General features: G+C 47.0%; 3 protein-coding genes across 7 annotated transcripts in view; 2 read left to right on the forward strand and 1 right to left on the reverse strand.

Annotated features, from left to right (window-relative positions):
* Positions 1 to 7580, forward strand: part of SFXN1 (sideroflexin 1) — a 35281-nt gene extending 27701 nt beyond the window's left edge. For 2 of the 5 annotated variants that reach the window (XR_013930262.1, XM_080400763.1), the window contains one exon: positions 742 to 858. Coding sequence is in view for 4 of the 5 variants with exons in the window: in XM_080400763.1 (XP_080256889.1) it covers positions 742 to 838 (97 nt within the window). In the remaining variant the exon portion in view is untranslated. Of the gene's footprint in view, positions 1 to 741; positions 859 to 3656; positions 3795 to 4744; positions 4888 to 7558 lie in introns of those variants that run through there. The other 3 variants (XM_080400766.1, XM_080400765.1, XM_080400764.1) reach the window with 3 other exon arrangements.
* On the reverse strand, positions 236 to 11494 carry KIF20A (kinesin family member 20A). The gene is made up of 19 exons (XM_080400759.1): positions 11369 to 11494; positions 10031 to 10197; positions 9488 to 9577; positions 9242 to 9361; positions 8096 to 8234; positions 7819 to 8006; positions 7590 to 7734; positions 6686 to 6886; positions 6331 to 6442; positions 6155 to 6223; positions 5433 to 5576; positions 5186 to 5351; positions 4769 to 4939; positions 3946 to 4085; positions 3751 to 3853; positions 2881 to 3088; positions 2403 to 2494; positions 1981 to 2118; positions 236 to 1461 (listed from the first exon to the last, which is right to left on the reverse strand). The coding sequence occupies exons 2-19, from the start codon at positions 10190 to 10192 to the stop codon at positions 1198 to 1200; spliced, it is 2652 nt and encodes an 883-aa protein (XP_080256885.1). The 5' UTR covers positions 10193 to 10197; positions 11369 to 11494; the 3' UTR covers positions 236 to 1197.
* BRD8 (bromodomain containing 8) lies at positions 10233 to 27674 on the forward strand (the record flags this gene model as incomplete). The annotated part of the gene is made up of 21 exons (XM_080399321.1): positions 10233 to 11718; positions 11937 to 12033; positions 12666 to 12735; positions 13710 to 13759; positions 14943 to 15065; positions 15204 to 15284; positions 15760 to 15824; positions 16431 to 16567; positions 17002 to 17217; positions 18481 to 18625; positions 19769 to 19978; positions 20392 to 20672; positions 21142 to 21597; positions 21956 to 22049; positions 22258 to 22304; positions 22670 to 22884; positions 23193 to 23285; positions 23478 to 23546; positions 24307 to 24484; positions 25115 to 25219; positions 26068 to 27674. 21 exons carry the CDS (start codon positions 10233 to 10235, stop codon positions 26233 to 26235), a joined length of 4386 nt encoding a protein of 1461 aa, XP_080255447.1. The 3' UTR covers positions 26236 to 27674.
* Between the last annotated feature and the right edge of the window lie 98 nt (positions 27675 to 27772).

A 27772-nucleotide genomic window follows, 5' to 3' on the forward strand; every position in this document is an offset into this window, starting at 1 on the left:
TTTCATGAATACACAAATAGCTCAGTACTGAAATACTGTCTTAGAAACAATAGTCATCATAGCTGAAATCATAATGAAACCTGAATGGGTTACCCACAAATAATGTAATTTGCAATATGTAATATGAATAGGGGCTTGAATTCAGCCAAGCCATCCCTCTCATACCATTAGTGGCTGCCTAAACTTGACAAGCTGCCAAATGTAGCTTAAACAATGCAAGCTGCAGTCAAATCTGTTAAAATATTGAGCAACTAAAGTAGCTTTTGACTTCCAGAAACTTCTCCTCTGATGTAATTGAGTACAATAAAGCTGTCCGATAGGACATTTCCCTGCCTGGCATAGCATAGAGTTGTGGTAGTTAAGCATCACTTGGCTTCCTGGAGATGCCTTTAAAAACAAGCATAGCAAGTGTGGTACACTTCTTAATTTTAACCAGAGCATTCCATTTCAGAGGAAGATCAGACCTTAAACTGTATTTAAGAAGTCACAGCTGTTATAGATGACCCAGCAAGTTTATTCACTTTACTATGAGATTTATTTTTATAAAAATAAACCTTTTATTCAGGTGAATAAAAACAGACCGTTAAATATGCAAATACATTGTATTTAATAACAACAATAGAAACTTATTTTCCTAAAGCTAGCAACAAACCTCAAGCAACTAGGTAGATTACTATCCTTACAGTATTTTACATTCAGGTGTTTATCATATATAACCACTTTACTGTTTCTTTTGCTTAGTTCTATGTCTGTAACACGCTTGGAGCCAGAATTGCAAGCCAAGATCCAAGAGAACAACCCTGAACTAGAACGTGTGTACTTTAATAAAGGATTATAATTCAAGGAAGGGAAAATATATTTCAAGGAGGATCTTGTGAACTTATTTTTTAATTATGTACCAACAAAGTTGAAGATGAGAACTCACTTTTAACTTGTCTTTTTGTTAAACAACTTTGGTCATCCACATTCTTTTATATTTAAAAGACTTTCCTTGTTGTAGTGTTTAAATTGCAGAAGGCCATTTTGTCCACTTTGGTATCAATTAAAAGTTTATAAACATATATATCTAAAAATGTTTACATAAACTCAAGAAGCTACAATAACAATAAACAAGTACAGACAAAAATAAAAGATGCTATTATATTGGATTTGCCACCTGGGCCAGTAATAGCAGGGCAGGGAGCCCTTTGTGAAAAGTCATTGAGCAACTGAACGAAGTTGCCACCCTCTGCCAGCAACAGGACTAGTAGCTGAACGTGAAATAAGGTTGTAGAGGAAGGGCTTTTTGCTAGGAGGTTGTAGGTTTTCCCTGTTGGTACAGAAACGTTTCTTTATGCTAGATGGTGTAGGAGACTGGAGCTTCTGCACAGTGTGGTACTGTTCAGCAATGCAAGCTGTTTTCTTCCGCAGGTCTAGTTTTACCAGCATCATGTTGTTGTGCAGTTCTGCCAGTGTCTGGTCCTGAGAAATGGAAGGCAGGATATGTAAAGATATGACAAATTGCCTAGCTTTCTGGTTACTATGAACTGAAGAGGATAATTTTATAGTTTTTTTTGCCAAAATTCATTAACTGGAGTGCTAAATAAGGCCATGCATAAAGCTTCCGCTGTCAACAGTGTAGCAGTTCAGTAACAAAATAGGGGCAGTAAGGCTAGGAAAAAGCCAAATCCATCCTGCTGCAAGCATGCTGCCGTAGCAACTGTGACAGAGTGAAGTGGATACAGAAGTGAGAACTCTGAATTCTCTTAAGTGCAGGCTGCCCGTTAACTGAACAGGAACAATTTGGGTCTCCTTTGGAGAGTCAACTATACAGTCTGACTTGGCCACTGAACAAATTAGTAATAGAGCTTGTACTTAAAAATAACTTATTCTCTAGACACTATTACATTATCTGCTGCAAGAACTTTATTCTGTTGATGACAGCAAAGTGCATAGACTAAATCCCACCCCATGCAAGCCATAATAAAACAGACACATTACCTGTTTAGCCAGAATGTCATCACACATACAAAGGGCTTCTCGAAGTTTCCCTGCACTTGTAGTGTGGCAGCATGCTCTCCCTGCAGACTGAAGACACACTCCAAGTTTTTGTAATTCTGAACGCAGCAGTCTGATGTTCTGCAGAAGAAAGATTTAATACAATAGCTAGCTTTGACATTGCTCTGCAAGCAAAGCTGCTCCAGCATAATTCAGACACAGAACACTGAGGGAAGATCCTATCTGAGTGAGGTACACTGGGATCACAGATACCACAGCCTTCCACATTTCAAGGGTTTGTTTTCAACAGACCCAGTTCGCCTTCAACTATTTGTTCAAAAACCTGAAAATGGCAACTCCAAACACAGTTTAAACTGGCAACCACCTTGCCTCCAAGCATTCCTTTCTGTAACACAGAGAGTTACCTTCTGTCCATCCTCCAGCTTCCTGTCTACATCCACAGTAAGGGGTCTGGCAGAGGGAGGTGGCTGCATTAATTTCTGGTACTTGCACAACTCTATAAACAGACAAAAAGTAGTGAGCAACAGTACATTCATAAGCTTTCAGTTTTTCTGAAGTCAAGACTTCCCTTGAGATAAGCTACCACAGGCAAGCTGAGAAAAGCTTTGTATTTGTGCAGACATGCAGACATTCCAGACTTCTCCCTTTCAATTACACAAGGGACTTCAGAATTTGAACAGGGAGCTGAAAATGGACTTTAAGGGAGGATCATGTCAAAAAGTGAAACCTTGTCCATCCAGTGCATTATTCCCATCATGTACAACTCAGATTGGATTCAGACATCCTGAAACCACTAATGTACCCTACTCAAAAAAGTATCTGTAACCTTCTACAAGGATTGCTCAGGCATAGTTCAGAACCAGTGCAGCATCACTGCCTTACCTGCTCTTACAGCATTTAACTCCATTTGGCATTGCTCATGTCTGGCTTTAGTATCTTCCAGCTCCTGTTGCAGAGCGCATGAGGTAGCCACTCGCTTTGATCGACGCAAGTCTTGCCCCGAGTTCTTTTGCTTAGTATTCAAGCTTTCCAATTTTTGTTTTGCCTCCTGCAGAGCAGCTTGGAGCTCCTCAATCGTCTCATCACGCTCCTTAGGAAGCAAGTTTGTTCAAACATTTAGCAAGATTTTCTTGACACAGCTTCTATGAAGCTTTCAATGTCTTTCTTCCAAGGGACTCTCTCAATCACACACACTTCACATGTTGGACCCAGCCTTTAATGTCCTCTAAGGGAAAACAGTGAACCCATTTCCTGGGAGTTTAAGCCCCTTTTTTTACAGCCTCTGAAGGTACTTTTTGAGAGTTGGCATCTCCAAAGATGTCTGCAGCAAGACCCAGAGGCCACTCAAATGCCATGGCATGAAAAATACAGACAGGCCCATACTCATCATCACAGCTAGGAATAAGAAGAAAAAACTAACTAACTTGTGTTAACCTGAAAAGTGCAAGTAAACCACTAGCAAAAAGAATAAGGGAGGAGAGCTCTGCTCATGAACAAATAGAGGAGTCAATAGTTGCACATTAGCTTCCAGATTAAAGGCTGAAAATTAGAAAACCTAGCAAGCTACATAAAGTAGTATATAAAAAGCAAAAATTGTGTATAAAGCTATCAAATAATATCACAAAAAATGCCTCAAAACCCAAAATCTTTCCTTTCAGGTTTGCATAAGTCACCATTCTGGACTCAAATACCTCTAGTCCCCTCTCAACCCACTGCCACTTTCCTGATGTCATTTCATTGCCCTGAACAAACCTGGATCTTCTCCTGGTAATAGTCACTCAGTGACTCCTTCAGGGTACTCAGTTTATCCTCATACAGTTCCTCCAGCAGCTCGAGCTGAGTATCCATATGTTCGCTACAAAGAGAACAAACAACATGTCAGGGTCTGGCAATTCTTAGTACTGTAGCACACCTTGAACAAAGGGAGGGAGACAGCATAAGCTGTACCTCCACCATTGCTCCTTCTTTTGCATGCGCTCCAGCATCTCATTGCAGATCTCCTCACGGAGGCGTGCTTCTAGTTGCAGCTTCTCGTACCGCTCTTGCACCAGCAGTAATCGTACAGCTTCTGCTACATGCAACAAGTGCTGCAAGAATGACACAAACTCCATTGCCCACACTGCACAACACAATTAAGACCTTATATAGATTAAGTGATCCCCTATCTGTAGGCTGGAGCGATCTAGGTTTAAGATTCTTTTAGTCACTTTAGAAGAGAGGTTACCAGGTTTGCTCTTCATTCCTCTCCCACGAGATGGCTTAAACACCGCACTGCAGGTGGAGCAATCTCCACAGCAGCTTCCCCTACAGCACCGCCCAGGGCTGCACCTGCATTTGCTACCTTGACACGCTACAACCCAAGTCTCTGTAGGTACACGACTTCCATCTCGATCTTTCAGCTATTCCAGCTGCCTGCTTTGATTATCGAGGAAGTTTGATTATTTTCCCTCAGTTTAGCCATCTGCTTTGCATGTTTTTTGATCTCTAGATTTCCCTTGCAGAGCAGGGATTGTAGGTCAGCAACTGAGCTCTTACTGTCCCTATTCCATAGATGACAAAGCATTTCCAGATTAACCATGGGCTTCAGATTTAGACCAACTGTGGAATGTTTTCCTCATTGATTCCCAGTTTCCTGCATCCTGTATCCTTCTGAGGTTCTCTGACATGTTTTGGTGTAGGGCCAAGCTTCAGCCCCACCTCCCAGGCCAAAGGTAAGAGTCATGTTCTTGCTCCTCTATCCATAAAGGCTGTAAAACAAATCACAACTCACCTCTTTGTCATACGTGGAGGCATCTGCTTCATCATCACTGCCTCCTTCTGATACCACTTCAGCTGCTGCTGCTGCTGTTGCCTCTGAACCCTGGCTGGTTCGCCTCTTGTGCTCTTTCATGATTGACTGGATGGATGGAATGCCCAGCTTCGTGGGAGGTGTCTGAACAAGCTGAAGGGGAAGAGGCCGTTATTACTAGTCCATAAAGCCTGGAAGCTTTGTAGTCTTTAAACATGGCATTTCTCTGCAACCCTTTGCATTTAGCAAAGTCTGGAAATACTATAAAGGTAGTAATCCACTGGAGAAGCACAGGAAAGACTTGCAAGCGTTGCCCCTGCCTTGTGGTAGAAAGGAGCCCATTCCCATAGAAGCAGGCTGTATCCTGACCATGCCGTGATGCTGGTGCATGCTACTTACCTGGCTGGCAATGGCTGAGAACTTGGCTACATGGAGCGTTTCATCATATGTAGATGCACACTGATTAATGTTAACAATCATACAAGAGTGCCCACGTCCAGTGAAGAAACCTTGGAACACACGGGTTAGCTTGCTGTCCCGGAAGGGAACCACGGTGTGCTTCATTCTGTGGGGAGAGAAAAGAGTGAGCCCATGGGAAAGCAGAACAGCCTCCCCATAGTCTCCCTCTGGAGTTCGGGATACTCACTTGGCCTGCTGGTTCTGGCGGAGGGCAGCAATGCAGCGACCCAGCGTGTGGAGGGAGGTATTGATGTTGTTTGCCTCTTTCATTCGGTCCCCGCTTTTCAGGTCTTTGCAGCGTTCTGACCCCGCAAGGTCACACAAGGATAACCTGAAAAAAACACAGGCGATATTCACGCGACTTACTAGGTTTGTCCTATTCTATGCTGGTTTAGAATTGAGACCTCCTGTGATCACCTACCCTGCTCACCTTCGCCATAAGGGCACAGAAAGCTCTTTTGGGATGTACGGGCTATTGCTGGACAGAAACCCCCAAGTGTAGGGGCTGCACAAGGTAACAGCAACATGAGCCTTACAGCGTCAAGTTCAAAGACCCTTTGCCAGTTCTCAGGACAGCCACTTCCCAGGTACTGCGACAACCCATTTCCAGATAACTACATCCCAGAACAGGCATCAAGCAGCACTCAGGTCGGCCCCTGCTGCAAGACCAAGGTTACTCACATTTGCCTACATTCAGAAAGCCTGAGAATTATCTCAAGTTGCACTTTGCAGTACTCCTCACAAACTCTTCAGTCAGTTCCAAGTCTTAAGAGTGGGAACATTTACTCCTTCTAAGTACTTTCACCAAGACCTTCCTCAAGATACTTCCCGTACCCCAGATCCACAAGAGACACAGGGAAGTTGAGTCTGCAGAGAACACCCCCAGATCCTAGAGAGTATGAAACTTACTCGCTGATTTTAACAATTCTAGTGCCACCTCTTTGCAAGTGTAGAATCCGAATGGAGAAGACACTGTGACTGCAAAGAAACATGCAGATTTTTAGAAAGGAAATGCAACCTTTAGAAGCCCTTATAGAAATACAAAATTGTATTTCTACCTAAATGACCTCCCTCTCCCTTCAGACCTGCGACTGGAGTTGTGGTTCATGTGGGTGCTAGCAAAACTCTGGTTTTTCCGACCCAGTTTCAGGAGCTTCCAGGCCTCATCAGCATCCTGGACATTGATCCAGTTCAGATCTGGAAAAGAAGGCATGCATTGGGCAAGCCAGTTAGGAGACTTACAGAAAACTTAATTATCTCAGCCCCAACTTCACCATTGCATCTCCTCGACATTAACAAACTTAACAGTTCCATAATCCAAAAGCAGAGAGCTCTGAGGGGCCGCAGATGACATTGTGCTCCCAACACATCACTGCTAAGCCACCCAATCAGTCAAGTCTCCCTAGCAGGCCAATAAAAATATCTTTCAGGTAAATCTACCTTTCACATAGGGGCTGCCAGTCTGGTCTTCACAGAGCCGCAGTGTCTGCCTCTTGCGGGTCCGGCTAGGTAAAGCTGGTTCTAACAAGTCATAGATTAACTCATTGTAAATCTCAAAAAAGGAGACCCAGATGGAGAACTGCACATCTCCTGCGTTGGCGAGTGAAACACAATCCAAGTCAGCCCAGCGAGGGCCTGGTTCTGGGGAGGGGAGGAAAATAAAAAAAAAAAAATCACGACCACGGTTTTTTCACAGGTCCGACCTAAACTGTTTAGCTAGAGTGAGATATCTTTCTTCAGCAGAAACTACCCCACAAATTATTCTATATACCTCCTCCTATTTGGATCTACTTTAATGCCTGTCCCCAGTGAGACAGCCTAAAGCGTCCTCCATTCTGTGTAAGGACTTTTTATATCCTTGATCTTGACGCCAGAAGGATAGGACATTTCAAACATAACAATTCCCAGTATAAGTCAAGTTTTATTCTTTGTTACCTCAATCACTCCATGCTTCTGGGCACCATACCAGCTAGTAGTTCCTCCTCAAAAGTCTGAGCACAAGTGCTCAGTGCAACATGTCACTTTAGCACCCTACTTTCTGGCTATCCCAATAACCTTGCATTCAGCTGCTTAATAACCAACAATATTCCCTGAATGAAGTGTCTCTCCAGTAACTTCAAATCACAAGGCTTGGTTATTACGCAGTGGTGAATTCACATGTTGGCAAGATGCACATACAAAGTTCTTCAGCCCTGACGTCCTTATTTTTCAAAGGGAGAATTTGTGAAACTACAGCACCTTTGCTCCATTAGCCACAACAGAGCATCCAAATAACCATCACCTTTTCTTCCTCCGTTCTCCAACAACAAGTAGCAGGTAGTATGCAACATGCTTCCAGACATACCTTCTTGCTGGCTGGTGTCTGAATGGTTGGCAAGTTGGCTAGATGAAGAGAGGCCAGCAACTCCACTGTCAAAACTGCAACCAGTGGTGGTCTGGAGCCGAGATTCAGTAGTGGGACGCCTCTTCTGTGACATTAACAGCTCCTCCTGGAAGGAAACAGAGAACATGAGCACGTATGTAGTGTGACACCATCCTTTCCCTGTTAAACCTCCTAGAAGCCACACGCTTACCTCACGCAGACCCCCCCGCAGCACGGTCTGCTTCTTGTTCTCCTCCTGCCGCACCTGTGTGCTGTTCAGCAAGATCACCTCATTGGAGAGGGAAGGCTTCACATCCATGGCTTGGTACAGCTGGTCCCCCACACTGTTGAAGATGACCGCTAAGGAGCGAGGCAGAATCCCCCCATCTTTGTTGGTGCCTGAAGCAAGAATAGCAGCAAGCTGAGGATTCACATGTAGCAGCAGACAGCTCCCTCAACAGGCTACTAACACCTGGTGTTTTCCTTACCCTGAATAGTGTGAGTCTTCCCTGAATTGGTGATGCCATAGGTGTAAACCAGCCAGTTCTGCCCATTCAGGACATCCTTTATGATCTGCTTCATTGTCGCATCAAAGAACAATTTCTGCCCCACATCTGGTCCAAAGATCTGCAAACAAAACATATGAAAAATGGCTTCATGTAGATCTGTCCAATCTTTTGACTGCTGATGGTTGTTCAAGTGATTTTACGTAGTCCCTTTTTCCCTCCACTAACCCCACATCATGAGCAACAGACCCACCAGTAATTCCAGTCCAAGCCCCCTACATAAATAAACTGATCACTTGCTTAATCCAGGAACATCTAATACCACTACAGCCTCTAGTGTGTTTAGAGCCTCATAAACAAGAGTTCAGCATTTGCTGCCAAAAAAGTTGTCAGGATCAGCTTAAAAAGAGAAAAACTAAAGCAGCAGCAACAGAAACAAACTTAAGTAGAGGCGTGTTGTGGTTTAACCCCAGCCAGCAACCAAGCACCACACAGCCAATTGCTCACTCCCCCCTACCTGGAGGGATGGGGGGCAGAATCAGAAAGAAATGTAAAACTTGAGAGTTGAGATACGAATAATTTAATAATTTAAACAGAATAAAGAGGTAAGAACATCAATAATAATAATTATGATGGAAAGGTGGGGGAAAAGGATAAACAAGTGATGCACAGTAAAACTGCTCACCACCCGCTGACTGATGCCCAGCCAGTCCCTGAGCAACGAACCCCCTCAGCTAACCCTCCAAGTTTATATACCAACATGACATCCCATAGTATGGAATACCTCTTTGGCTGGTTCAAGTCAGCTGACCCGGCTGTGTCCCTTCCCAGTCTTTTGTGCCCAAGAAACCAAAAAGTCATTGACTTCGTATAAACGGTACCCAGCAACAACATCAGTGCTGTTATCAACATTGTTCTCACATCATAGCCAAAACACACCACCGTACTAGCTACTAAGAAGAAAGTGAACTCATCCCAGCTGAAGCCAGGACAAGACATTTGTATAAGACTGCATAGTTCACACAGTGCATTGGATGCAGTAGCATTAGTAAGCCAGCTTTTCAAGTGGTAAGGTGGGTTTAGGCTCAAAAAAAACTTCCAGATGAATTGTGTGTCCCAATTACCTACCTTGGTGAAAGAGAATCTGTGCATCGCTTGTCCTATTCCACGTTCTGTGCTCCGCATGTTGAAGGAGTCTTTAGGGGCTTTTAGAAAAAGCGTCTCCGAATTCTCAATGCAGACACAGCCCTAAAGAACACATAAACCTCCGTCATCACAACAGCTTACAAGAGGCCATAGCATAGACAGCAAAGGATAATATCTCCCAGCTGGCACACAGGCAACCAGCTCAGATTGCTTCACCCAGTGTCTCACCTGGTCTTCTCTTTTTTCCACCTCTATAGGTTTCAGAGGTCGAACTCTCAGATAGACCTTTAATTTTTCATTACTGTCTTCTTTTACAGCCTGCAAAAGTCAGCAGATTAAATATGGTAGCCAGAGAGGCAATACACAACCATCCATCAGAACAGTAACAGAAGCCACAGCATGGAACACGTGTGGCTACCCCAACTAGTACTCAGTAGCTAATGGAGACTTCTTTGGTCCCAAAACCCCCAACAAGGCCAGAACCTTTCTTATGCATTTCCAGGCACAGCGTCCTTTTTTTTTCTTTTTTTTTTTTTTTTCTTTCGTTTATCTAGTAATTCAGACCAAGCACCACACTAAGAGCCATCCTGTTTAAAGAACACTTGCTGGCTGTACCGTTCGTAAGAGGAACTGCTCCCTGCAATACAACATTTTGGTCTAGCCCTTTCTGAAGGGTCTCTGTTGGCCCTGCACCACCAACGCCTTTGTACAGAGATGCAGCAGCTACAACTCAAAACACTGCTCTGTTTGTAACAAGAGCTCCAGCCTCACCTGCTGGGAACCCTCCAGATTTGGTGAGATGGCAGAGAACTCCGACAGCAGGTTCCTGTGCACATCAGTCGCAAACCCTGTCGCTGTAGATTCAAGAACAGGGGAGGCTACAACACCGTCATCATCAGAGAACAGGCGAGGGGAGGCAGCTGATTGCTCCATAGCTCCTGGAGAAAGAGGGGCACAGGGAGGGTATAAGGTGATGTTGCAGCAGGCTTCTGGGAGCCCAGCGTTCACTCCCTGCACGTACACCCCGCTACAACGCAATCTCCCACCACTGCCGCATCCACCCACTCCCCACAACCACAGCTGCCGCACAGAGCCCTCCCTCGGCACGGACACACGGTGCTGCGCCCGGTCACCAGGCAGGGCCCGGGACAGGGCACACCGGGCCCCTGCACACACCGCCCGGCAACGGCGGCCCACCTCTCGCCCCTGCACACACCGCCCGGCAACGGCGGCCCACCTCTCGCCCCTGCACACACCGCCCGGCAACGGCGGCCCACCTCTCGCCCCTGCACACACCGCCCGGCAACGGCGGCCCACCTCTCGCCCCTGCACACACCGCCCGGCAACGGCGGCCCACCTCTCGCCCCTGCACACACCGCCCGGCAACGGCGGCCCACCTCTCGCCCCTGCACACACCGCCCGGCAACGGCGGCCCACCTCTCGCCCCTGCACACACCGCCCGGCAACGGCGGCCCACCTCTCGCCCCTGCACACACCGCCCGGCAACGGCGGCCCACCTCTCGCCCCTGCACACACCGCCCGGCAACGGCGGCCCACCTCTCGCCCCTGCACACACCGCCCGGCAACGGCGGCCCACCTCTCGCCCCTGCACACACCGCCCCGCAACGGCGGCCCACCTCTCGCCCCTGCACACACCGCCCCGCAACGGCGGCCCACCTCTCGCCCCTGCACACACCGCCCCGCAACGGCGGCCCACCTCTCGCCCCTGCACACACCGCCCCGCAACGGCGGCCCACCTCTCGCCCCTGCACACACCGCCCCGCAACGGCGGCCCACCTCTCGCCCCTGCACACACCGCCCCGCAACGGCGGCCCACCTCTCGCCCCTGCACACACCGCCCCGCAACGGCGGCCCACCTCTCGCCCCTGCACACACCGCCCCGCAACGGCGGCCCACCTCTCGCCCCTGCACACACCGCCCCGCAACGGCGGCCCACCTCTCGCCCCCGCCGACCGCCCCGCAACGGCGGCCCACCTCTCGCCCCCGCCGACCGCCCCGCAACGGCGGCCCACCTCTCACCCCCGCCGACCGCCCCGCAACGGCGGCCCACCTCTCACCCCCGCCGACCGCCCCGCAACGGCGGCCCACCTCTCACACCGACGCCGCCTCTCCCGAGGCCGCCGCTCCCGAGCGCACCGCACTGCCCAACTCCAGCTCCAGTTTTGGCGTTGCTACTCGATGGCCACGCGCACCTACTGTTGGGTTTCAAACGTCGCCCCCGCCCGCTCAGCCAATGGGGACCCGCGTCCTCGCAGCCACCAATCAGCGCCCGCCGTGGGGCAGCGGGGGCGGGAATAGAAGGCTGGGCTGCACGTGCCCGCGGTGGACGGCGGTTGGGGTGGTGCAGTGCGCGTGCCTCTCTCCCGGCGGGCTTTGCGCGTGGCTCCGCCCCCCCTCTCCCTCGGGCCTGGCGGGGAAGATGGCGGCGGGACCGGGCAGTGAGTGCGGGGCCTGTTGGGAGCGGCGGCGGATGGGGGAGGCGGTGGTGGCCCACGGGTGGCGGGGCTGGCGCGGGATGGCGGTGGGGGAAAGGCCCGGGGAGAATCGAGCGGTTCCGAAGGGCGGGCGTGGTGTGAGGGGGGCGGGCCCAGCGGGCCGGGGTGGGGCCGGGGCTGGGCCCGGGCGGCGCCGCGCACTCCTTCCTCTCTGCCCGCAGAGCACAAGCTGCTGAGCGCCGGCCCTACGGAGCCGTGGTCCATCCGCGAGAAACTCTGCCTGGCCTCGTCCGTCATGCGGAGCGGAGACCAGAACTGGTAAGGGAGCGGGCCGGGCCCTGGCGGGGCCGAGCTGGGCCGGGCCTCTCTGTCCTTCAGGCACCGGCTGCCCTGCGGCTGTGCGTGGCCTGGGGTACGACCTTCTGCCGTGCCACTTGTGCAGCAGCTAGGCATCAACCCTTCAGCTTTTTGTTCAAAACGAAGATGGAGGTGTTAAAGGTCTTTTTTGTTTTGGAACTGCTGTGTAAAAACAGAAGTGTGTTAATCAGATCAAAGAATGACACGTTGGTGAATGGGAAGGGGTGAGTTGTGGTCAGGAAAGGTGTTTGATAACAGATTGCTGTGTGCTGCTTCTGAACTTGAGTCTGTTTTGCTCCCTTTTTCCTCTCACCAAAGTAAAGCTTTTGTGGAAACGTAACGGTGTCATCAGAAGCTAGAAATTTGGTTTTCAGATCAACGGAGTGAAGCTGTTGTATGTGAGAAGCAGACAAATATTTTTGAGGTCAAAGGCTGTATTTGAGTAATTCCCAAACATAAGAACTCCTTGGCAAGTTCGTTGTGTTCATGGGGGCTATTCACTGCTGAACTTGGAGACAGATCAGCACCTTTTCTCTGCATGTGGATTGGGGAAGGGAGTAAGTTGGCGGTGACTTCCCATTTCTCTCCTGTAGGGTCTCAGTCAGCAGAGCTATCAAACCTTTTGCAGAGCCGGGACGCCCACCTGACTGGTTTTCCCAAAAGGTGAGATACTGATACTTGAATCTTGGAAAAAATGAGTTCTGTGTGGTATATGTAAGACAGCTGCCTAAAGGAATTTATTTCTTGATTTAAAAAATGATAGCAACATTTATTTTTTAAAAATCAATTTTATTGAAGTCAGATATAATTCTTCCTGTTTCTGAAATTAAATGTGAGCTTACAGTGCAGTTGGATAAAGTTATGGAAAAGACAAGAACGATAAAAGACATGTAACAGCTTACTTGTAAGGGACAGCTAAGTCAGGTAAAACCCATAACATAAAGAAGAGATAACAGGAATACAACAGATGTCAGCACGGTTGAGGATGAATAAGGATTAATTGTTCATTGCTTTGTCCAGTACAATGTTTAGAGGCTATTAAGTAAGACTAACAGGAGACAAGTTCAAAGCAAACTAAAGAGATTGTTCCTCACCAGGCATGTAATTGAGCTGTGGAATTCCTTACCCCAGGAATTTGTGGTTGCCCCTGTATTTTGTATGTCCTACTGTTTGGGCAGGCACCTGAGATTTTTGTTGTATAAGGGACAGAAAGAGATTAAGATAATTAAAGGAGGAGAAGTTGAGGGGTTTATGTTGCTTTGCTCTTTCTGTTCAGCTACAAAACTGTCCTTCATATAATGCTATTTTGCCTTCTGCATTGAAATATTTTTGGTTCATGTTCACAGGCAGAGATGTTACAGCTACGGTTTTCCTAATGGTTAGTTGAGAGTGTCTGTTATTTAGCTTTGTTTTGAAGATCAGCCTAGGCTGTGCTGTAGTAAAAAAGTGAATATGGTTCCTTGCTTTGAGTTACACTAAATTACAGCCATGGGGAGAACTGGAGAAGACTGTCAGATATGTTCACGAAGTGTTAAGACCTCTGAAAAAGTAGGAGTAAGTGCCCTGTAAGCTTTGTTGATAGGTGTTTGCCAAAGCTGACTCTTTGGTGTGCTCTGACTTTCTTTGTTTCTTCTTAGCACTGTGCTTCTCAGTATTCGGAGCTCCTGGAGACTACAGAGACTCCTAAGTGAGTACAAAGTCAGACGCGAGTGCAGTCTGCAGCAGTTTGGGGTGGATTTGTCAGTTCTTACAGTGAAGCATTTGATAGTGCTCCTCCCAGAAGGAGCATACTGGAATGAGGAAATTCAGTTGTGATAGCTGGCGTGAGTGGACAGAGACATCAGGGTATGGCAGATGGGGGAGACTGGCAAGCCCAAGGTATAACTTAGAACATGCTTCCCATATTTCTTGTTCTTGTCTCTTTTTTTTTTTTTTTTTTTTTTTTTTCAGAAGACTGAAGTATTTTGGTATTACATGGTTCGAAAACTGGTCATTGTGTACTTGTTAGTGTTTTCCATATGCCCCTACTGTTGTTACAATACATGGCAGGGTAGGTGGTGCCTCCTTGCCACAGCTCCATTTGTAAGAGTTGCAGCGTGCATTTGGAGACTTAATGCAGCAAAAAGAAACATATTTGGCTGGAATAAAACACCACGTTAGTATTACTAATCAGAAGCTTTACACATAAAATTATCATTCAGAATAGGGGTAGAAAAGACAGCAGAAGTGAGAACGGGGAACGTTTTATATTTTTCTCTATTTTGCACTGGTTTCTTACCGTTTTCTTATCAATGTTATTGCTACAGCTTTGTGGTCTCGGATATTTCTCACTCCTAACTCCAAGCAGTTTGTTTTGGGACTTCACATCCCATTAAATTGGGGGTTAAATTAAATTTTTTTTTTTTTAATTAAACATTAAATTGGGGGTTAAAAAAATTAAAGGCAGGATGTTGAAAAGTATTTGTTTGTGATAGTGCTAAATGATCTTCAGCTCTAGAGTTGCAAAGACAGAAGACTTAGTAAAGTTATTGAGGGGGAAAAAAAATAGATGTTTATTCTTGGATGGTAAGAATCTTCTCTGAAGTGGAATGACTGATTTTTCTCAGGGTGAGAATTTGCAGTGGGCTTGCATCTTTGATCTACTCCTGAAGTCTTTAACATTGGATGCATTTAAGAATTAAATAAATTTTTCAGAAGAGATTGTTTGAACGTTGTTCTGTCCAATATCATTTAAGGGAAATTGGAAGAGGTTGATTTGGGGGGGGGCATGTGTGTGTCAGGAATGACAGACGGCAGCCATATGTGAGACAAGAACAGGGGTTTTCTGCATTTTATGTCTGAACTGGTTTTGGTTCTCTCTTATTCTATAGGAGAAAACGTGGTGAGAAGGGAGAAGTTGTGGAAACTGTGGAAGATGTTATTGTGCGGAAACTGACTGCAGAACGAGTTGAGGAGTTGAAGAAAATTATTAAAGAAACACAGGAAAAATACAGGTATATAGCAGAGCTATTAAGCTGTAGTGCACCTGAGAGCTCTGTTTTGGAAGAGTCAGCTAAGTGGGATAGTGCTTGGGGTGAAAATGCTACTTAGGGTGTATATTGTTCAGTGATAAGAAGATTTTCTGATTACAGGCAACTCAAGAAGGATGTGGAGCTGATCCAGGCTGGACACATGGATAACAGACTGGAGGAGCTGTGCAATGAGATTATGATGTGGGTTATTTCACTTCATTATATCCATGTCATGCTTGCTTCTGCGATTGTAGTTCCCTGACACTCAGTGTTTGTCAGACATCTCTTGCTCCATGTACAGGGATAAGAAAAATGAGGCAGCTAGACAGATGCTGCTTTGGCCTCTGAGGGTGGACTAAGTTTAGGTTGGTGGACACCAGTTTGTGTGCAGCATTGTTTAGAGTTTCTCAGTAAAGAGCTTCGTGATGGCTTGCAATATCATGCTTGTGTCATGTGCTTTGATAATCATCTGGAAGTGAAATTTCCTGCCAAGTGTGTTGTTCTCTGACTGGCTTCTGGCTTTGCTTCCCTCCTCCGAGGTATTGAGCCTGAGTCTGCAGAGGCAGTTAATTGTTGTCTGGAGATAATGGGCTTTGGGGTCAGTAAACTGATTGTGGAGGAGGAACTAAGAGGAAATGGGACATTCTGTGACAGTAGGTTTTGGTTCTGTATACAGAAAGAAAAAAATGGAGGAGGAGGAGGCAGAAGTCAAGAGGAAGGCTACAGATGCTGCTTATCAGGGTAAGCTGAAATGAGCTTCCTTACTTGTCCCTGTAGAGAGGGGCATATATTTATAAGAACATTTGGAAAATATGTAAGTCTTCTTAACACCTACCTGTTCAGGAGGAATTCCTTGACCCTAGAGTTGGAGAGAATGGTTGTATTCTCTTTGCAGCACTATATTTGTAACTGGGCAAAATGCAAAGACTTCTGAGAAAGGAGCAAATTCTGTAGAAAAGATATATCTAAGAGGAAGCAGGATTAGCAAGGAGCTCTATTAGAATGTCACCACTTTAGTTTTCCCTATAGTTTTACTATTGTCTGAAGATACAAGGGAGAGAGACTTGTTCTGAATGTTTCATTAATTTATAATTCTTGGGGCAATTCAGTGAACTAACCTGTCAGTGGTCATAGGTTATGAATAGCCAACTGCTTGGGAAATCTGCAATTAAAGTGCGTTACCCAATGCTAGTAGCATTTGTGAACTTAGCCTAGCGTGGTCCAGGAAATTCCTACAATTTAAATTGTTTTCTTCTGGTTCTTTAGGGTAAAGTCAGAGGTGACTCTCAGGGACTGTTGAAGATGGAGTCATAGAATCTCCCCTTTTTTTTTCCTGTTTTCTTCCAGCTCGTCAGGCCATTAAGAATCCACCACGACGCTTAACGGGTGTGATGGTTCGCTCCCCTGCAGGCTCAACCTCCCCAGGGGGAGACTATGCTCTGGGAGATCTGTCTCAGCCTGCTGTGGATGAGGCCAGTCCAGGGGTAAGGATCCTTCTCATGGTAAGAGGAAAGGACCAGCCTGGGACATGGGGCTCTGCGTCCATCATGGAAAAGGAGCCTGGGGAGAAGCCCTTGCCTTGTTTTGCAGACTTTTTGCTGTGGTAGTGTTGTAGTGTGGTTGATGTACAGTGCTGCTCAAGATACATGTCCTCTTCAATGTCTGTGGTGATCAGGTGCCTGGATCAAAGGCTACGTAGGGGCATCAGTGGGTTGGCCAGGCAGTCTGCTGTGTGTGCCTGGGAAGTGGCACTACAGGACAGGGAAAGGATGAAAGCATATGCCTGGAGTAGGTGTAGCGAGTGAATGGAGTAGGTGTCTGTGGTGTGCTGGATCAGTGCTCTTGGGGGAAGGAGCAAGTGGGGCTAGTCCGTGTGGTGGAGTGTGGCTTTGAACAGTGTGGTTTTTCTCTTTCTCAGGTCACTCCAGGGACATTGCCCAGCACCCCAGTTGCCTCCTTCATTGGAATCCCTGACACCCCTCCAGGCTCTGCTCCCCTGGATGCCCCCATGACCCCAGTCACTGATGATTCACCCCAGAAAAAGATGCTAGGACAAAAAGCAACTCCGCCTCCTTCCCCTCTGCTCTCAGAGCTGCTGAAGAAGGGCAGTCTCCTGCCCACAAGCCCCAGGCTGGTATGGAGCTCTCTGCTCATATATGCAAGCACACAAACAATTTGCTCCAGACTCCCCACTGAAAAAGGGGGAGCTGCAAAAGCTTTTTAAAAATGTAGGTTTTGTGCGAGTCCCAACAGAAGTAATTCTGAGAGATGTAATTACCCCTATGAGGCACAGAGGTGGGACCTTTTCCTGGCAGTACTGTGGGTGCAGGACTGCAGGAATCATTCAGGCCCATAGGACTGGCTATCTCCTCTCAGTCGTTAAGGAGTTGGAGTTGCAGCCTTACTAGAGAAAATAGTTTTCCCCAGGGGAAGGGAGTATGCTAGTCAGCACCATCCCAGTCAGCCTCTGTGGAGCTGTTCCTGATGACTTCTACTTTGGGCTCACAGTTTTTTACATCTTGGCAGGAAGTTGAGTTTCAATTTGTAATGGATCTTAGCACAGGGGTAGCTAGTCCTTTATGAGCAGTATTGAAGTGCTTCAGTTTTCCATTAATTATAGACAGACAGTAAGATCACTGTGATGACAACCCACTTCTGGTGTTGGTGACTCTGGAAGTCTGAGGAGGGCGACCGTTGCTGACACTGTTCAGAGCCCAGTCTGAACATAGTAGCTGTAAGCCTGCATATGGCACAGATTCCCTGTGTTAGGGCTTGTGTGATGGAGCAGGTGTATTGCTGTTGACTTTCTTTTTTTTAGTTGTCAGATTTGGGGTCTTTTCTATTTGTTAGCTTGTGTAAATGTCCCACAGGGTCTGTTTGCAGGATGCAGCGTAACATAGGGTGGAGAAAGGAAGGGTAATGGCAGTGGAAGACTGGGTTTTCTTAGTATCAATAGGGCTGTTCTACATCAGCGTCAAGGTCCATCTTAGGTTTACTGTGTGACCTTGATAAGAGTTACTTTCCATCTTGGTGCTTCAATTTGCCTCAACTCAAAATTGGGGATAATTCCATGCCATCTTGGGGTAGAGAGACTGGTATCTGTAAATGATTGTGAGGTCCTTGAACAGAGGAAGTAAAGTGGAGCAAATGATTTATTTGGCCTGACTTCAAAGGAAGGTGGCACTGTAGCTGTATTGTAGCTGAAGAACAAGTACTTTCTAACTGTCACGTTGTGCACTTGTGTAAGGGGCCTCAGGCAGGGACTAGACTGGACAAAAAGTGCAGAAGAAATGCTGAGACAGAAAACAATTGACATATTCATGGAGGTGCATATCTGGCAAAAAACCACTGATGTCATGGTATCTCCAGGAATTTCAGTTGTGTCCCCCTTCGGCAGGTTGGTGAAAACGAAATGGCAGTGGCTTCTGGTCACATGAACAGCTCAGGAGTCCTGCTGGAGGTAGGAAGCGTCCTTCCAGTGCTGCACAGTGGGGAAATGCAGTCGGCACCTGGTGCTGTCCCTGCATCTCCTGCTGCCTCAGGTAACTTGGGATTCTCCCTATACAGTTCTCCTTTCAGATGCACCTTCAGACTGTTCTGTGAATTCTTTTTGGAAATGAAGGGCCTTTAGCCTGGCTGGTTTGGGGGCTTCTTTATGAGTTGTTTTCCTATTTCTTTACCCCTGTCCCTCTCATCCTTACCTTTTTTAAGACTGATCCTTACAGAAAAAAGGAGTGCCTTGGTCTAAAGTGACTGAAACAATTAGACTTGATTCAATCCTGGTCCATGCAGTCTAGGTCTCTAGTTTTGACACTGGCTAATACCAGGCATTTCAGTGTAGAAAGAAAGGGTTAGTTGACAGGGAGTTGGGGGGAAAAAATGGTCTAGTATCTGATTGCCGATGTGTCAAACTGCAGCTCACTGTGAATCTGGAAGCTTAGAGGTCTGTTGAGGATTAGGCCACAGCGGTCTGTGAGCTCCAGAGCAATTTTGACAGAGTGGGGGGTGAGAGGGACGGTGCAATTCTTTGCATTGGCCCTTTTCAGAACAACCTGCTTAAAGTGAATTTTCTTCTTAGCTCATGATAACCAGTGGCTTAATCACACTGTCTGCAACTGAGGATTTACGCCATTCTTTCATATATAGTTCCATATGAGTAATCTCACTTTCCTTATCTACATCTGTTCTTTAAGACCTGTTAATTTGGTCCAGATAATTCAGTAAATTCAAACTGGAAGTTACAGATAGTATGAGTAACAACCTTTGATAGAAGAGGAATTCTTCAGGAAAGGCCTGCAAAGAGATCCCCTCTGCTCCCTTCCAGCTCCTGTGATGACTGTCTTTGCTTACCTTGTGTGGCGCTCAGCACTGTTTTTCAGATTTCCTGTAATTGTATTGGTATGTGGAAGGGCATCTCTCTGCTTGTGTGGCTTAGCCTGTCAGCCCTTACATTGATCACAGTATCCCATAGTCTGCATGATCTTGTTTCAGACTGCACACACACAGAATAGTCGTGCATTTTTGGTGCAGGTTCTCCATACAGCTTTTGGGACTGTTTGTAGGTACCTCTCAGTGTCTTTTTCCCAGAAGAAGCCACCAGACAGTGAAGACCCCAGTGGTGGCTTTGTGGACTTCAGTGGTGGCTGCTTCTTGCTCATGTGCTTTTCCCTTCTACTCTCTGTTAGGTGCTCCTACGCTTTCCCGGCTTCTAGAAGCTGGTCCTGCACAGTTCACCTCACCTCTTGCTTCCTTCTCCGCTGTTGCCAGTGAACCTCCAGCTAAGCTCCTGCCAACCCCCGTAGAGCCTGTGTCCCAGGCAACCATTGTCATGATGCCCACGCTGTCAGCACCATCCGTTGTGCCACCAGCTGCAGCTCCAGAAAGCGTAGCCACAGGTGCGTTCCTGAACTACGCAGTTGTAGGTCATGCACTGCTGGAAAGCAGAACTTCCTTTGGGATCAGCACCCAGCAAGCTCTCCGCTGGCTTTCTATCACCTCAGACTTGCCATCCTTGCTGAAAGGATGGTGATGGCTGAGTTCTGGAATAAAACGTGGTTTTAAACATGGTTTACTGGGTGGGGGTGCTAATGGTCTGTTGCTGGATTGTGGTTCGAGGGCTGGAATCTCACTTTGTCTTTACTGTGGGAAACCAAACCTACATTTGTCCTTTATTTTTCAAAGTTGTGCTCTTGTGGGTGGACCTGGGGATACTTGTGGTTGGTGCTTGGTCTTACCCACTGCGGTAGTTATTTACGTGGGCTTGACTTCTCCGGATTGGTCTCTGATTATCGTTCTCATCCTTGCGCAGTGAGCCAGCCAGAAGCCTGTGTTTCCATGGAGGCAGTGTCTGATTCCCATACCGTGACAGTGTCCATGGACAGCAGTGAAATATCCATGATCATTGATTCCATCAAGAAAGAGTGCCTGGGTTCTGGGGCTGGCAGTGCTGCAGGGTCTTCCAAAGATCACTGCATGGATGGGAAAGAAGACCTGGATTTGGCTGAGAAAATGGATATCGCAGTGTCCTATACGGGGGAAGAGCTGGACTTCGATACTGTTGGAAATATTATAGCCATCATTGAGGACAAGGTAAATGGGCAGAACAGAGTGCCAATGCCTTTTGCTCCACATCCAGTCAGGTTAATCTCAAATGATAGCTGACTATTCCAAAATGCACATTCTTACCATCATTGTCCAGACCAATAGGAAATGGCCTCATGACACCACTGCAGCTGGTCTGCCACGTTTAGCCTGGTGCTCCTCTTCAGAGTGCAGAAAGAAATTTCTTTCTTCCTTGTGTTGGGTAGGGTTTGGTCACACCTCTAGCCAGCAAATGAGTGCTGCTTGGAGCATGCTTTCAAGGAGTGCTGTATTTCTGAAGTTGAAGCTCTATGGGAGACTGCAGGGAGTGATACAGGTCTGGCTGTGAAAGGCAACTTTGTAAACCCAGTACACCAGGTTTTCCACAATTGTCTCATTACCAAATAACATGAACTTCTCTTTAATCCCTCGTTCTGACCTTGGCCTGCACTGCTGTGTGTTTGTTTTGGCAATAAAGGTAGATGACCACCCTGAAGTCCTGGATGCAGCAGTTGTTGAAGCTGCTCTGTCTTCTTTCTGCGAAGATACTGATGACCCTCAGACCCTGCCTGGCCCATGGGAACACTCAATTCGTCAGGAGCATGAGAAACAGGCCCAGATACCCCAAGTGTCTGTGACTGTAAAGCAGGAGAGACTGGAGTGTGAAGAACCAGAGGCAAAGGGAATTCGAGACCTAATGGGCATTGGTGAGCTGGGATCAGAAATAAAGACAGAACCTGCAGAGCAGGAGCAGAATCCGCTGGGCCCTGAGGAAACCATACCAGTAACTGCAAGAGTGACGGAAACACCAGAGCTCAGAAGTCAAGAGATAGAAGAGGATCAAAGAGCAACTGTAACAGCAGGAGAGACTTCTGAAATCGAGATAGAATCGGCCAAGGGAGAAGACGCAGTGCACAATACAGTGAAGACAGAGGTATGTGAGCAGAGAGACTATCTGGAACTGGTGTGGGGAAGGAAAGGAGCAGTTGTGGCAGGTAGGAGAGAAGTTTAGAGGAAGGATGACTGCTGGGTTGAAGGTGACCCTTCAATGAATGTGATTGACTGTTTTCTTGGTAGTCACACTGCTGATCTGTTAGATCTGCAGAGAAGCTCTCTGCTTTAGGCAGTACCTTTGTGTTATCTCCCCCAGCCCATGTGCAGAATTGCTGTTGGGAAGGTGCTCAGTGAACTTCATTGCCTCGAGTTAGGTTAGGGTGAGTGAGATGTGCCCACACCTTCACTGAAGTAAGCTGACACAAACATCTAGATTTGTGCATTTCTCTTCCCTCCAGACCCCACCTGATGATGATTCATCCCCTCCACAAGTCCCAAATGTGAGTGAAGACTCCTCACAGGCTGATGTTCAGCACAAATTTGAGCTGTCAGGTAACTTAATTGAGCTAGGAAATCTTTTACGTGCAACATTATTAGCTGGATAGTTGTCAGTGATCTGGTTCAGTTTTTTTGGGGAGGAGGGAGAGAAGATATGTGTAGGAACAGTTGTAATTACTGCAGGGCAGTAGGCATTGGTGCAGGAGCTTTTGTAGGAAAGACTGCTTTGGAGAATCAACCTTTCTGCTTTTCTTTTTCGCAGAGTCAATGAAGGAGGAGGCCCAAGCCCTGTTTAGGAGTCAGATGAAGGTAATTCTCAGTTAGTTTTAGTCATTTTGAGTTTATTAGTAACATCTCGCTGCTGCTGCTTCCTGGCTCCCACCTGCTGAGGAGCAAAGCTTGCACTCAGCTTTCTGCACTGAGAAGTGGGCAGCCCACAGTCGGAGCTAAAGGGGAGATTGCTTCAGGCACTATAAAGCTGTGTATGTCTGTATGTTTCTGTGTCTGCAGGGGGAGGCAGGGCAGGATAGAGTGACTGGAATTTTGTGAAAGTGCCTGTACAGTTGTCAGCAGTGTGGCAAGAAAATTGCCTTGCTTGCTGAACCGTAGTTGCTTTGGAGGCTCTGATGTGCTGCTCTAGCTGGCTGTGCGGACTCACAAACTCTGTGTTTCAGGATGGGCAGGGGGAAGAGGATGATGAGGATGGTGCCAGTGAGGCTGCCAGTTTGGAGGAACCCAAAGAAGAAGATCAGGGTGAGGGATATCTATCAGAGATGGATAACGAACCCCCCGTTAGCGAGAGCGATGATGGCTTCAGTGTCCATAATGCACCTTTACAGTCTCACACACTAGCTGACTCCATTCCCAGCAGCCCAGCCTCCTCACAGTTGTGAGTATCAGTGAAACTCTTGGGCATGGGGGTGCAAATCCATGTTATTTTGTGGAGGGAGTGTAGGATTCTCATTTCTGTTTTGCTGACTGAGTGGGTCCAAAGTGGGAATTTGTTGATGATTTGTCTGGTTCCCCTTGCTTACAAGTGCACATGCGCAGATAGTGCCATAGTACCAGGTCCCATTTTTTTCTTACTGTCTTTGGCATGGATTAGCATAGGCATGTCAAAGGCAAAATAAACTATAAAGTTTCTGCTCTGAGGCAGTATGCAGGCTCCTGAAGGAAGTCCCACTCTTTTCTTCCCAGCTCAGTGTGCAGTGAGGATCAGGAAGCAATACAGGCTCAGAAGATCTGGAAGAAAGCCATCATGCTAGTTTGGAGAGCAGCAGCTAATCACCGGTGAGTTGGGTTTCTTGAGATGTGACTAATCCTAGAGAAGTCTCCGCTGTCCCGTCTCAGAGGCTCGTCTGCCTTGGTACTGGGAGGTGATGAATCATACTGTTACTGGTAGCAGACAAATAAACGTGAGAGCATGATACAAAATATTTACCAGCAAGGACGGGACACTAAGTGGACTCTTTCTCTCTGCAGGTACGCTAATGTCTTCCTCCAGCCTGTAACTGATGATATAGCACCAGGCTACCACAGTATTGTGCAGAGGTGAGTCTCGGCAGTCTTCTGTCATTAGAACTCTGTATATTTGCACATTGGTGTAGGGATTTCTGGCAGGAACAGTGTAGTTTTTGGCTACCATGCAGGCTGCAAAACTTGGAAAATTATTTTTTTTCTGCCATGATTCAGTCAGAAACAGGTTTCTCCAAGAAAAGGATTGTCTTCGGTAATAGATATATGTCCTTACACAGCCCTGTCTTTGAATGAAGTATGCTGACTTATACAGAACACTTTTTTTTTTTTATCAATAAGGTGGTATGTGACTGATCTGCTTCTCCCAGTTTCTGTCCAAGCGTAGGATGTAATCTTTGACATTCCAAAGACCTGTCATCTTCAGTCAGCATCTTTTACTGTCCCAGATGGTGGACTCTTCTGGAAAAACTACCAGAATCCCCTGCTAGCCCCCAAAATCTCTCCTAAACAGTGCAGTAGCTGCAGCTCTAGCTCTTTATTGTCTCCTTCAGTGATGCCTGGAAAAGACAAATGCTTCTTCTGAGGCATCTGTCATGCCACTGGTACCATTCATGGTAACTGCATGGTAACATGCTTTACCATAACGTGGTAAAAAGCTTGTGTCTTCCAGCCTGTGGCCTTGGTACTAGGGGCACAGCCTGTGTGGCGGAGGGCCTATTGGGCTAAATGAAATAGGTGGTCTAACTAGATATGTTACAGACCCAGGGCTGTATGCAAAAGAGTGGGGAAAGAATTGAATATTTCTGTTGCTATTTTGACCACACTTCTTTCATAGGCCAATGGATTTATCTACCATCAAAAAGAACATTGAGAATGGGCTGATACGAACCACAGCTGAGTTCCAGCGTGATATTATGCTGATGTTTCAAAATGCAGTTATGTACAACAGCTCTGACCATGATGTGTACCACATGGCTGTGGAGATGCAGCGAGATGTCCTGGAGCAGATCCAGGTAAAGTACTGAGCTGAGGCCAGTGCAGGACAGAGCATCTGCCTTGGTCCACGGCTATGGGAAAGACAACAGTTTCATTCACAGTGTCTTTGAATGAAGCAGTTCCATCTTTCCCTGCGTCTCTCTTGTACTAGCTCAGGTGTTTGTGGTGAATTAGATTGTGGATAAGTTAAAACCAATACAGGAAAAAATTTCTTAGGTTCAGCTCAGACCAATTTTGAATTTAATTTCCTTCAGGGAAATGCTTAGGCCAGCAAGAACCAGGGTGTGGTTCAGGAGCAGAAACAAGCAACAAGCATGTTGAATGACATGGGATGCAGTTGCTTATTTTGTTGGCTCTGCTGGTTTATGCTGGTATAAATTGTACATGAAACTGTGTCCTGTGAACATTTAAAATGTCATGTGAATATCCCAACTGGCAGGTCTAACAGAGTTTGAACTGGGGTTTTACAGTTCCTCAGGACTTGTGGCTTCTGAGGTAAAATGCGGGAACTTACTCTGAGCAGCAGACAAGGAACTGAAACTGCCTCTGACCCAATCATTCCCAACCTGTGGTTTGTGATTGTTAACTGACACATACTAATTGGGCTTGTTTTGCATGAGAATCTTAACAGAGTGGTTTTCTTGCAGCAATTTCTGGCCACACAACTGATCATGCAAACATCAGAGTCAGGGATCAGTGCAAAGAGCCTGCGTGGGCGAGACTCCACTCGCAAGCAAGATGCTTCGGAGAAGGTGAGAATGCTGCACCCTGTGGAAGGGCACTTCATACCTTTTGAAGAATCCCAAGATATTGCATGAAGTTCTCAGACCAAAAAGATATTTTTTTTGACATTGCAAGGACTCCAGCATCTTCATGTGAACAATTTTTTCTTTAAATGTATCTATTGATTAGATGTCAGCTCTGGAGCTGTACATCATCCCAGAGGCAGGTCTCCTGAGTGTTTGCTGTAATCCCAATTGTTCTATTCCCTGTTTTTAAAAACAGGTGATGAAAAATGTAGGAAAATGAAGAGAGTATTAGAAGAGGCATGATGTGGCAGGAAGGTGAAGGTGTAGAGAATTGGAAGACTAGCCTCTGCTGTGTCCTTCACTTCCTAGTCACATTTTTAGAACCAGGGCATCACTCCAGTCTGGTCTGCTGTGTAAAACACACCAGAGAACCTTTGACTTCTGCACTCATTACACTAATAGCAGTGGTGTAGGTTTGCTTGGGGTTTTTGTTCTGTAAAAACACATCCAGACTTGATTGTGGTCTCAAGTGTTCTCAGCTGATGCACACAACATTGTGACAGCAAGGACTGCCTGCTTAGTTCTGGTGGCAACTGCACAGTGCAGAAATTGTTTGGTAGAACAGACCTTGCCATGGCTGAGGAGAGAGTATCGCTTTCCTAGCATTCTGACTCTCGCAGTATCCCTCTTTTGTCCGTTTTTATGTTCCTGCTGCGTAAGACTGATGCCACGCGGGAAGGGGAGTGGGGCACATGTTTCTCTATGCTCATGTGTGGACTCAGTGCTTCTGTGTGGTGTGTGCATTTCCGTATCTGATACCTGATAAGTCCTTCTGTTTGGCCTTTTAACAGGACAGTGTCCCAATGGGCTCTCCTGCCTTCCTTCTCTCTCTCTTTGTAAGTATTGAAAGGCTCCAGCCGGTACTGCAGTACTGCTGGCAGTGTGCTCTGCCTCTTGTCTGGGTGATCACTGCACTGTCACAGCATCCTCAGCATTGCAGTGGTGTGTGTTTAACTTAGGGGCTATGCAACCGTGATCATTAGAGAAGAAACATCTCAGTCCCTTATTCTCAGTGTGGGTGAGTGGGAGGGGCTTCAGTCTTTTCTTCTGGTTCCAAGTGTTCTCATTTTGTCATCTGCCTTTGCTTTTTTCCACAACTTCTCTCCTGCTTTCTTTCCATGTAAGTGGGAAGACAGACCAAGCGGTGCAGTGCTGTAGTTCCTACATCTTATCCTACATGCTTATACAGCTGCCCCTTGCACACGTTCAAGACAGTTCAAAAAGGTCTTGGGAAAGTGAGGAGTCAGCTGTGTACTCCTTTATCACTCATGGTCCAGAAAGCAAATAAGATACTCCGCAGAAATACCTTGCTCTGTGCCTGTGTTGATCTGGAAGTGTTTGGAAAAATATTCCCTCTGGGAAACCGCAAGTCTCTGAGTTGTGGGGAGGAGAGAGGGGAGGAAGATGGAGAGTTGTTTTTTTCTCTCACGTATATCTAAAGACAGAGGAGTACTCCGGGAGAGTCAGCATGTCAGCCAGAGGGAGAGGGCAGCGGATCAAAGGAAGCTCTCAGCTCGCCTTCTGCTCATGGAAAGGAGCTGTGCGGAGAAACTAGGGAGCTAGTGCCAGGGTCACTCAACTGGAGGAGCACTTCCCGTAGGGATCAGCAGCTGATAAGGTAGGTTAGTCAGCAGTTTCCTCTTCCCATCTTAAGAGCCGAGCTAGAATCTGCCGCTTAGGAAAAGCCTGCCCTGTCAGGCTCCAAAAGCATCTGCCTGGGTGAGAGCCTTGTTGCCTCTCTCTGCCCTGGCTGCCAGCAGTGCGCAAAGATGCTGCAAATCCCAGCACCTGTGCTGTGCCCAGAGTGAATTTTAGGTAGGTCTGCAGGCCTTCCCAAGCCTTTGTAGGGCACCTTCCCTTTCTCCTGTTTGGAAGGCAGGAAAAGTTGTTACCAGATGCACAACTCCTCACCTCCGAGTGCTGGAGGAAGCATTTTGTGTTCAGGGTTGCGTAACTCCCTTTCTGTTTGCCTTGCGACTAGGATGGAGGCACCAGAGGGCGTCGCTGTGCCATCGAGGCGGACATGAAGATGAAGAAATGATGCTGCAGGCAGAAAGAAAATCCCAGCACCTGGCATCCAGAGCTGGAGTGTGAGCAAGATGCTGTTAACCGCTGTTGGAGGAGGAAGAAAAGGTGCGGATCCATTTCTGGGACTGGCCCACCTTCTCCGCTTGCCCTTCCAGAAAGCAGTGTCTTGTTGGAATGTGTAACCCAAAGAAACTTCCTCGGAGGGGAAGACTAGCCCCCCTGCCTGTTTTAGGGCAGTCGTCTTGGGCTTCATCAGTGTTCTGGTGTTAGCTAGCAACTGGTGGCTTGTATGTACTGTAATGTGAAGTGTACAGATTTTTACTAGTGATGTGTAAATGTGTATGTATATTAAAGTCTGGGAAGAAATCCAGCGTACGGTGTGCAGTGTCCTGAGCATCACAGCTCTCGGCAGTGAGGAACCCTGGTTTTGCACAGGTGTGCACACCTGCCTTGAATATCTGCAAATAC

Source organism: Falco punctatus, assembly GCF_963210335.1.
Source record: "Falco punctatus genome assembly, chromosome: 8".
Taxonomy (NCBI): domain Eukaryota; kingdom Metazoa; phylum Chordata; class Aves; order Falconiformes; family Falconidae; genus Falco; species Falco punctatus.